The sequence below is a fragment of the Glossina fuscipes genome, unplaced genomic scaffold (genome assembly GCF_014805625.2).
Source record: "Glossina fuscipes isolate IAEA_lab_2018 unplaced genomic scaffold, Yale_Gfus_2 67087, whole genome shotgun sequence".
NCBI classification, from domain to species: domain Eukaryota; kingdom Metazoa; phylum Arthropoda; class Insecta; order Diptera; family Glossinidae; genus Glossina; species Glossina fuscipes.
Genome location: NW_024004142.1, coordinates 1,248 through 12,273, shown reverse-complemented (window position 1 = coordinate 12,273; position 11,026 = coordinate 1,248). Strand labels below are relative to the sequence as shown.

General features: G+C 32.7%; 1 protein-coding gene across 1 annotated transcript; it reads right to left on the bottom strand.

The window, feature by feature from the left end:
• Nucleotides 1-9,098: 9,098 nt before the first annotated feature.
• Nucleotides 9,099-10,473, bottom strand: LOC119643899 (endoplasmic reticulum aminopeptidase 1-like). Its single transcript, XM_038043400.1, has 4 exons — nucleotides 10,446-10,473; nucleotides 10,204-10,367; nucleotides 9,691-10,061; nucleotides 9,099-9,637 (listed from the first exon to the last, which is right to left on the bottom strand). Exons 1-4 carry the CDS (start codon nucleotides 10,471-10,473, stop codon nucleotides 9,607-9,609), a joined length of 594 nt encoding a protein of 197 aa, XP_037899328.1. The 3' UTR covers nucleotides 9,099-9,606.
• Nucleotides 10,474-11,026: the final 553 nt, after the last annotated feature.

Here is an 11,026-nt window from a genome sequence, read left to right as displayed (position 1 = left end):
TTTGCAATTTTTACTTATTGGTATTTATTGGTTTTTAGGTGATGAGTATTGTGGATGAGAACCTCAAGTTGAATATAGGTTTTTTTTTTCACTATGCGTCCGCTTGTTGTGGGTGCTTGGCTGAGACATTTTTTAAAGCATATTGAATTGTTTTATAAAACAATTGAAAATTTTAATTTAAGAGCATATAAAAAATTCCAATTATAATCGTTTAGTAATAATCACGTAGAATATTTATAGAAAAGCAAAAAAAAAAAAAAATGAAAATGATAAAAGCGAAAACGATCGTTTAATATTACTTGCAGAAAGTGTATGTAATGCAATCGATGAATAAAAGAATGAATATATGAATAAATGAATGAATACATTTTTATGGCACTTGTAGAATACGTTAACTCAATGCCGTGTTCATATGTAGAACATGATACTAATTTGATGATGTGACGATGACGATTGCACTCATTTTTATAGTCACCGCAAAAGTTGACAGTTATATTAGCGTTGTTACTGCGTTTGTTAAACTCAATGAAACTTTGATAGAAACTACGCCTAGTCAAGTTCGTCTATCCGTCCGTCCGTCCGTTCGTCTTTTAATTATCACCACTAACAGCGTTTGTTAAATGCGAAAAAAAACTTTCTTCGAAACTAGACTTAGTCAAGTTGGTCCTTCTTTCTGATAGTGTTTGAAATGATAGAAATGACAAAGAGTTGACAAATCCTACATAGTAACACATTCCTGCTGCAATTCCAAAAATCTAATTTAAAAGCAAAACTTATCTGCCCGCAAAAGCTAAGATAGCATAAGAGAAGCACTATGTTACCGGAATCATATCGTCTACTCTAGGTTAATGTATGTATGAAAAACATGTAGTCGATTTCCTTATATTAATTTACCTGAAATGGGAAGGTACCTATGATTCGTCGTTACACACATGCGAATTTCTTACGTGTTCGTATCGTAAATGCTTTATTTATTATTGTGTTATTATTACTTTTGCTTTCGTTACATTTGGTTTTTATTCGGTCGCCTGCAAGCACAAATTTTAACGTATATGAAAAGATTTTGAGGCTTTTTTTTTACACATGTCGAACATGCACTACATCGACACCGTATGGAAAGCTATGCATCACCATGCAATTATGACAATTGTTTGGTTACTTGACGAAACAATGTATTACACGAAAATTTACAAATGCCAACATTTATAAGCCTAGCGTAGATGAATATTATAGGTTTTCACGCTATCGTGTAAGCTATAAAGGAAAACAAACAAACAAAAAATTGAGAGATTCCACATAAACATTTTTATGTTTCTTTTCTTCCCATATATATATATATATATATATATATCATCAGCTGTTGGCAATAAATTTGTGTAACAATAAGAAAATTTTGAGAAACTGTAGAAAAAGAGTAGCAAAGTTGTAAACTTTTCTTGAAAAACGACTTAATGACGATATATTAGTATGAAAAGAATACACGTTTTTTTTTTTTTAAAACAAAAGAAAAAAAGATAGTATGGGACAAGAAGAAAGTTAAATGTTGAAAGAAGAAGAAGAGGACCAAATGAAAAGCTTACCTAGAGATCAGTAGAAGAAAGGACTTGTTGAGAGAGTCGAGAATGTAACTAAAGTCTTAGTTGTCAGACAGATTTAGGTTAGGAGATCAGAAATGAACGGAGCTTAAGAGCTTTGCAATGCATATTTCACTATGCTTTTCAACAAATGTATATGTATGTATGTATATGAATCTGAGCATAGGCATTGCAAAGACGAACGAATAGATGGGTATGTGTGGGTCGATACAGTGTTTTATACTCACTATGGCGTCGCTGAAACTTTTTTCTGGGCGTTGCGAACATTGTGACAAAGTGAACATGTTCTTATCCTACGTTGGCAGGTAAAACAATTTAAATATTCATTCGGAACATGTGGGGTGTTTATGTATGTAGCTACGGTTGGTGTGGGGGGGGAGGGGTGTGAATTATTGGCTTTTACAAATCTAGCAATTCTTAAACAATGTCTACGCATCTGCTCGTTTACTCAACTACTCGATTTAAATGATGCCTTCTAAATGACTTGCTATACCACGATATTAAACTTGCACGGATGTACATATCATCGCCATAATAATTTTCTGGCTTGTTTAAGGTCTCTGCGTACGTGTCCGACATCCATCCGTGTACTTGTACATTCGACCTATAGGTCGATCGTTTTGAGATACTTTAACGAAATTTGCTACAATAAATTTAATTTTTTGGGCCAAGGACGAGCACTATTAAAAATAGTACCTATGGTAAGGGCATGTTAATCTCTTACGCATATTTGCAACAACCAGAAGGGCTTGGCATATATCCTCCATTTATAGTTTTAATGGATTCAAAATCATTTTCTAAACCCCTTTTAAGTTTGCCTGTCCCTCTGGCCTTCTGTTTATCTGATGTCATTATATTCAACTTAGAGTTGTTTCGGTGAAATTACATTTACGATCATGACCCTTCCATTTTCACAGGCGAAATTTCACAAAAAACCTTTACGAAAAACTCTGTAGGGCATCTAATAGTTGGCCCCGCCTGTACATAACGTTTTAATCAGGGTTTTTTTTTTCAGCCTTCTTCTGTTGATATTTGATTCTTCGTCTTAAAGACTGGCAGAAACAGAGCATTTAATTAGTCGTATGTGCGTAGTATATATTTTACACATGCACATGTGTACAATATTTTTCATTTAATTTTCGTTATTTTTTTGCCTTTAATTTGTCAGCGGATGAGTGCGTTTCATTAATTTATATCACATATAAAGTAAGTAAACTTTAGATCGTCTTACAATGAATTTTGGATACTCTCGACTAAAGCGAAATATATAAAATCGGGATGTCCGGATCGGATTTGTCAAGTTTCTTCTGTTTCCTTTTTTGCTTCTCAACTGTGTTTTTGGGAAAATTTACAGAGTTTTTCAACAATATATACACAGTTGGATGAACAGGTAGCCGTGCAAGGAGGATTCCCTCAGCCGAAAGAAATATCAAAAGCCAATCAATACGTAATATGTTGCGCTTAGGTACTTCAATTTGCTTAAAACTTCCAATGCCTATTGGGCTTACTCTGCGCTAGGATTGACTAGAATTACTAAAGTATTGCTTTTCAAAAAAAAAAAAAAAGGATCGCAAGCAAATTTTTTTAATTTTTCGCAATTCACGCCATTCTTGGTTGTGGCGTAATTAGGCGTTATGTTTGTCTGTATAGGAAAGGTTTGACTGTACATGCTTAAGCTTATCAGTTCTCTGCGACGAACCGAGCACGTAACATAAACACATGGACATAAATACTTTGCTGATACAATTAAAAAATCATTTAAAATAATTTTTTTTTAACCTCTAACCTTTCCTTCTTGTTTTCGTTTTCTTATGGCATTATTTTAAATTCTATTAATTTTAATTATCATAAATTTTCAATTAATTTATGCAAGTTGTGGATTTTAATAATGGATCAGTTAGCTAGTTAAAAACGCATCGTATTGTCCTAACATGCTACAATTTGTTAATGGAAAGTGTGTTAACTATTAACTCTATAAAGCCATAATACTGCCGCCGTTCCTAATATGCTTTGAATACATAGACAAAGCAAGAAGGCTGTACAGGACTTGATCGTTTGTTTACATAGTAACTAATAATGTTTGATTCATTTCAAATGTGGTTCAAAATGATTTTAGATCTAAGCGTTTTCATGGTTTTTAATTTTTCAATAATTTCTATGTCTCCCAACTTGTTCAAGTAAAATATTCTTCATTGCAATAGTTTACACTTTCTCTTGATCAAAAAGAAATGAAAATCTTCTCTTCTTTGTCCTAAAAACAATGCAGTGCCTAAATACAAAGAATTGTTATGTCATAATTTTTAAGCAAGATGACAACAACTCTCCCAGTCCAGCGGCACGACTGTGTTCTATCATTTCTCGAACTCAAGAGAACACCTAAACGACAAAAATTTTCAACTCCAGATAAGACGGCGACAAAATCGCTGATCCAATTAAGCGCGATAAACGACTTCGCATTCTGTCGGTGTTTTTCAAACTGACGATCAGTTTGACGATAGCGTACAATACCACAGTGGGCCATTTGGAAGAGAGCGGCACCGCTTTTTGAGATCGAACGAATACGTTTTGAGAAAAAAACAAATATTTTCGGTATTTTTCAACCAAACCACGTCGCCAGCAATTTCTGCTTTTTTTCGAAAAATGCTTGCTCAGTCCATTAGTCCGTATTCAAATTTAATTAGTTATGAGTCAAACGCCAGATGTCTTTTCAATTTTTTAAAAATTTGAAAGTGAACAACGGACAAACCACCCAACTAAAGATTTCGCGATGACTAAGAACATCTCATGACATTTCTAATTCGTATTTCTAAATTCGTACAAAATGACAAACTTAATGCTGCGCAATAAAACGGAACATGACAAAGTTATCTAATAGTCAGCTCTAGCATCAATGTGAAGAAACTCAAGCAGATTGTTCAAACATTCATGAAAACTTGACTCAGCCATCAAAAATTTGACTAAATAATCTGTGATTTACGTGTGTGTGTGTGTGTGCCTGTGCGTTTGCACTGCATGTGTTGTTAAACTGTGTACGTAGGTCGATATTTGGAGAAAATTGTTGCGCATGCGCACGTGCAAAGCATTGCAAATGAGAAGCATTAGTATTCGTTTGTTTCTTTTGATTATTGTTTTAATTGTAAACTTCATCACGTCACGTTTATCTATGCATTTTCTCAAGGGTGTAAAGCATTAGTAATATTAATAACTTTTTAAGAAAAAATTGGGACAAAATTTTAAACTTTAAAATGAAAAATTTGAAAATATTGAAACCACACACACATAGACTACAAATTATAACTGAATAGAAGGTAAGTAAGTATATATATAGGCATTTATCCAAAAGTCTTTTATTTAGAAATTATAAATCCATTTTTTTTTTGTTTCCGAAGTAGGCAAACCACTGTCTACAGTCTACTGTCTAAAGCTTCGTATTGTATTGCAAGACATTAATTATAATAAATGGAACTTTCTGCCGTGAATTCGTTTGGAGATTAGAAAATAAAAATAAAAGAAGAAGAATTTTTCGATGCAGTTTTCACTCTGACATGCAACTTTTACTTATTACCCACAAAGAAACATGAAAAAAAAAAAATGAAAAAATTCTTTTACTTTTTCTTATAAAAAGCATAGAAGAAGCAAAAATAACGACTTAAGAGTACTTTTGCTTGATACGTTATATGAAAAGTATTTGTTAGAAAAACAAAAGGAAAGAAATGGAACTCAGCAAAGAATTACAAAAATGATGTCGACAGGTTGTGGACGATTATTTGAGAATTAAAGTAGAAAGTGACCTGTATGGAGAGAAAATGGCAAAGAAATAAACTGCGTAATAATTTACAGCTATAAAAACATACTTAAATGTATGTAGGCTTACATGCAAAGAATTAATTTAAATATGTACGCTTATGTACGTACAGTTTATGACAAAACAATTGCATTTTTTCTTCTTTCTAAATTCGAATTTGTTTTAAGCCTTGGTCATCATCATCATCAACATTTTTTCTTGTTAATGTGAAAATCAAATAGACTTCTCCTCCGATTTTTCTTGGTGAGACTAGCAAATGATTCCAACGTTAGAATATAAAGAAAAATAATAAAAATCTGTAGATTTGCTAATTAATATGCAGAGATCGAAAAAGAATATATTAGTGCCTACGGAGCTTTCTTTTCTAAGTTGCTACAAACCAAACTGCAAAATTACTTTATTCCCGTCTTCTAATATGTCAGGACTAGGCATCCTAGTTGTCAGAGAAGACAAGTCCAGGCGACTTTCTTAAGTCCCTTAGTCCGTAGCAATAGCCATCCGCCGCACAACTCTCTAATAACTACTGAGTTACGTACACTTAACTAGTAGTCCACTCCATACTTATTTTAAATTCCTTAGTCTTCTCAAATAGACCTTCGTCGTTAGTTCGTATATGCCCGACTAGCAACCCAACTTGCACTTTTGTCAAATCGCTTACTCGTTTGGATTTTTCGTTTTTCTCTTAGTGTAAGTCCATCCTATTCTCAATCGCCAGACCAAAAATGCTAAGTACAACTTAACTTGTAGTTTTCTTCTTTTTTTTTTTTGAGTTCCTCACGATCTTAGTAGAGTCCATTACAATAGTCTCACCGCGTACCACGTCGTCAGGCGGCATAACAGCTCAAGTTTACTTTTGTTCAGTGCTTTAGTGTACTCATTAAATTCGAAAAATAGATTCCTTTCATCAACCGGTGCTAGCTCGCTATTTTGTATGCCAGACATTCTAGCATGTATTAGATCAAGCAAAGCGTAACTGTAAGGGCGAAGGACAACTTACTTTACGAAACGGGCATTGCAACGAATGAATGAAACATAAAAAATTTTCATCTTTTTTGAGTATCAAATATGTCTAAGGTAATAATAGTAATAATAATAATTGGGACTCCATTGGCAAGGCTTTGTTAAGTAAAACATTTAAATAATCTATGCCAAGTTTAGCAAGGGCTTCAACTTGTCCTTTTTAAGCTCTCCTTTTTAGTGGTTAGAGGACCCCATATAAACCCCATATACCTGATGTTTCTTGCTTCTTGCTTACTGCTTCTTTCGGCCCGGGAACAGTTAAAATATATTTAAAGAAAGTTTGCATTCATTTTATCCTTAATTGTATAATATATGATTATTGCATAGCGTGCGATTAGCTGTTTGACAGAACGCAAAAGACAAAACAATTAGTACGATTGCTATAATATTTTCAGACCGAATTCTGTATACCTAACGTTTGTTGTTAATACCTATGGACCGATCAGATCTGTGCTATGCAATTGCTATCTAAAATAATATCGAAATTTTGTGTTTGTTGTTGTTAATGGCGGGCCCCGTTCAAACTTCGTTTTAAAATATGTTATGATTTCATCTTGTTGAGCTCTCTAATTACCTTAATTTGCTTGTAGGCGTATTGTAAGCTTAGTTTTGTATTTGCATACATTAGGACTGACGGAATGACTAACGGTCACAATTAATGTTAATCAACAGATGCACTACGTAAGCTCTTTGGATTTAGTAATTAAAACGAGTAATAATTAAATCGAACCAGGATACAATGCTAATCAAGAATTTATGAACTTGGAAACGCCTCTGATGCAATGCGACTATGCGGGGCAGGAATATATGAACTTGAGAAAGCCTAAAACGAATAAAAGCGAAATGAATCCAATATTCAATGCTAGTCAAGAATCTACGAACAGAGAAAAGCGTCTAATGTTAGTGAGGAAAATGGCTAATGTATGTCTTTCGATCCTGAAACCAATGCCAGTCAGGAATAAATATCTCTGATGCTTATAGTTTTAATTTGAATTAATAATTAAATCACTCCAAAATCCCTTCTTCCTGGCCAGGAATATATTTTGGAAAATTTACTGATGGATATAGTTTTGGGATGTTAATAAGACCAAGTTATATTCCGTAATAAGTATATTCTCCTTCTTATTGCCTTCGGTGATGGATAGAAGAGAAAGCGTTCCTGCTGACGAGCAGTCTAGATGTAAGGGATCGAAGCAGAAAAAGATCTGCGACGTCCGTTTCTTTTATGTTACAAATCTAATGATAAAATAATGCACCAACTTTAACCTCTCGATGATGGATATATAGAAATGAACAAAAAAAAAAAGAAGAGCAATCGCAGTTCACTGCTACTGGCAGTTAATGCGACGATAAGGCAGTCGTTCGCACAAAGGCTGTATGTGTGTATTGACATTGTTTTTTTTTTTTTTTTAGATATGTTTGGTATGCGTTGCGCTTGATTAAACACTAAATAAGTAGACAACGGCAATAAGCAATAAGCACTGTTTGTGATGTATTGCATTAATACAACACAAGAAAACACAACAAAACACAACACAATACAACACACTTCTAATAAACTTGTTTGCATGTATATAAAGTATAAGCGATATGAGAGATGACGAATGAGCCACCGCTAGGTTGTGTGATTTGAGGTTGCGCTGCTCAGTTTGAAAACCTGTTGGCGTTGGTAATTCAGGCCATTTGAAGGCTTTTATTTTGATGCAAACACTCTCACACAGACACTTGGCGTTTTAGCGCTTAATTATTAAATTTTATTTTTCTCTTTTCTTTAACAAAAATTATTTCAATTGGAAATTTAAAAAAAAAAAAAAAAAAAAAAGAAAAGAAGTTTCACTTTTATTTCAATTTCTTTTAATTAAAGAATTATTATGAAAAAAAAACAAAAAAAAAACAAAGGAACGAATTTATTATTTTGATTATCATTATTCATGCATTAGTTGGTATGTTTGTCTCTACTTTTTAAGAGACCGTTTCTTTTTAAACCGTTAGCAAAACTATATTTTTTTTATCTTAATACTTTTCTTTTGTTTTTTTTGTGTATGTTTTTATTATTTATTTTTTATTTTAATGTTTTATTTGTTTTGCATTCTTTTTTTATTTATTTATTTATTTTTTTTTTTTCATTTTTATTTACTATTTTAGTATCTTTCTCTTAGCTTGATTTAAATAACATAAACACTATCTTTTTGCTTGCAAAAGTGTACACTTTTCGCGGACGCATTTATGATTTGTTTGTTCCCTGAAACCCGTTAGTTAAACTTAAACTTTGTTGCTTTTTTTTTTTCTTCCTTATTCATCAATTTCTCCTCGCGTATAGCACTTATATGGGCACCTATTTTAGTTCTCTGACTACCTCTAACCAGTGTTCGCTGCTGACTAAAGTTTGCCACAATCTTTTAATACGAAATGAAAACATTATTGTGGCCGCTTTTTATTTAAAATAGGCTTCAACTTGCTATTGAGCTTTACGTGCGAATGAGCAGACACATCAGCCGTGGTATGTGTGTGAAATGAACATCAATGACTTGGATTCTAAGAGAATGAGAGAGCACAGGAATGCCACTGTAAATAAATCGCTTGATCATGATCTCCAATATATATAAGTGATTTGAATGTTTTTTTGTGCTTTTTTTCTTCATTATTTTGCTTTCGCATAGGAGACCGGCTTTTATTTCGCGTATTTGCATGGGAGCAACAAATAAATAGCAGTCAGGATAATTTTGTAGTGTTTTGAACATATCTTAAAAAGTTCCAAGATAACGTCAATGACCAACTTTTACTTAAGAAGAATCAAATTTATTTTTGACATTTGATTAACATAGCGAGAAGAGATAGAGGGAAATAGTATTTTTATCATGGTGCGGCTTAATTTAGATGACCTGTTCAGGAGCCATGTAGAAGCCTTTCTCAGCATAACGTGGCAAAGTGGAGAACGCTGAACCTGCTTAGCTAAACCCTTTTGTCTCTGCATATCCTCGGCCTAGATATCTAATACCTACGAAGGGTAATCAATCAGATGAAATCCATCATTCAGAAAGTTCGGAAAACATATTCATGTTGCCACAATTGGACAATCCATATGTTCCAGGATCCAGATGCGTTAGTGAAGCTACTTTTTTTGTTATGAAACAAGGGATAAATCCGAAAAGTCAATGTCAAAGCTCTTATGTAGACATCGAGTTATTAAGAAAAACAAATTTTCGTAATAGGCGCCCTAAATGAAACGTTCTATATATATATATATATATATATGTTTCATGCACTCACCTTTCTTCATCGTTCTCATCTCGGTAAGAACTAGTGTACACACCATTCAATCCATCTAAAATGAAACTATAACTTATTGTTATCGTATACGGTGTAGCTCTATATAAAAGTTCATCCAATTCGATGAATAACATTTCACGTTCATGATCCAAATACCATTGGCGGACGCGGATACGTATGCGTGCCATCATATTTAATAGGGTTATAGAGTGAATTTCCAAATTGCGGGAATGCATAACAATCAAATTAGTTTCATTATCGATTTCAATTTGTATGGAAGCGGTAGCTTCACATGTTTTGTTTTCCAAATCTGGATGCCATTGCAAATTATATTTGATCGGTCTGATATCGTTCAAAAGCCGATAAGTTATCTAAAGAAAAAAATCAAAATTTCATAAAATAGAATAAATAAAAATGAATTCAATTTATTTAAATTTAAATTTTACATTTAATTAATTAAATTAGTTAAAATCATTAAATAATAGTTGTCCCTTGTAGGTTTGAATTTTCTACTTCCATGGCTTGTATGTATAATTCCAATATTTCTAATTGGCGACGCGACTCTTTAAGTTCTATCGATTTTATGGAATTCGTCACGGCCAAGACCACCACCACCACAATTAATACATTTATGATTACACCGAAAAGTATGTTTAGTCTTCGACTTGTGCAATATTCTAAAATATTGGGAATTGATTAAGTGAAATAAAGAAGCGACATTTCTTGGGTGATAAAATCAATCAAATTTACTTCACCTTTAAATTTATCTAACATTAAATGCATTTTTCTTTCCCTTCCTAACGGTTAGACGTTTGCGATTTCCAGCCTATAGTGATTATTATTTCAAGTACAATTTATTAATATTTATTCAGTTTAACTTTTTCCTCTAATTATATCGTAAATGATATCGTATGTTATGCATATATATATAAAAGCAACTTTTTCTGATAAGATATCGATGACTTTTGAAGTGAGCCAATTAATACAAATTGCAGCCTATAAATAATTATCTAAACATTATTGAATAGCAAATTATACCATAAATTCATTATTTCTTTAAAGACATAAATTCCTATAGCAACGATTGGAAGTTATGATTGATTTTCTACAAAATTTTCTAATAATAAATAACATTTTTATAATCGTACGCAAGAGTGATTCTGTTTGTTTTAGGCAGTGCAGTGAAACGTTTAATGGATTTAGCCCTTCACGTTAGTTAATTAAAATTCTTCATATCGCTAATCTAATCTACATAAAAGTCTCCAAAATGACGTCTTAACATCGCCTAAGATCGACATCATGCCAAGGCAGGCAAAGAAAGAATAGGAAAGAGAAA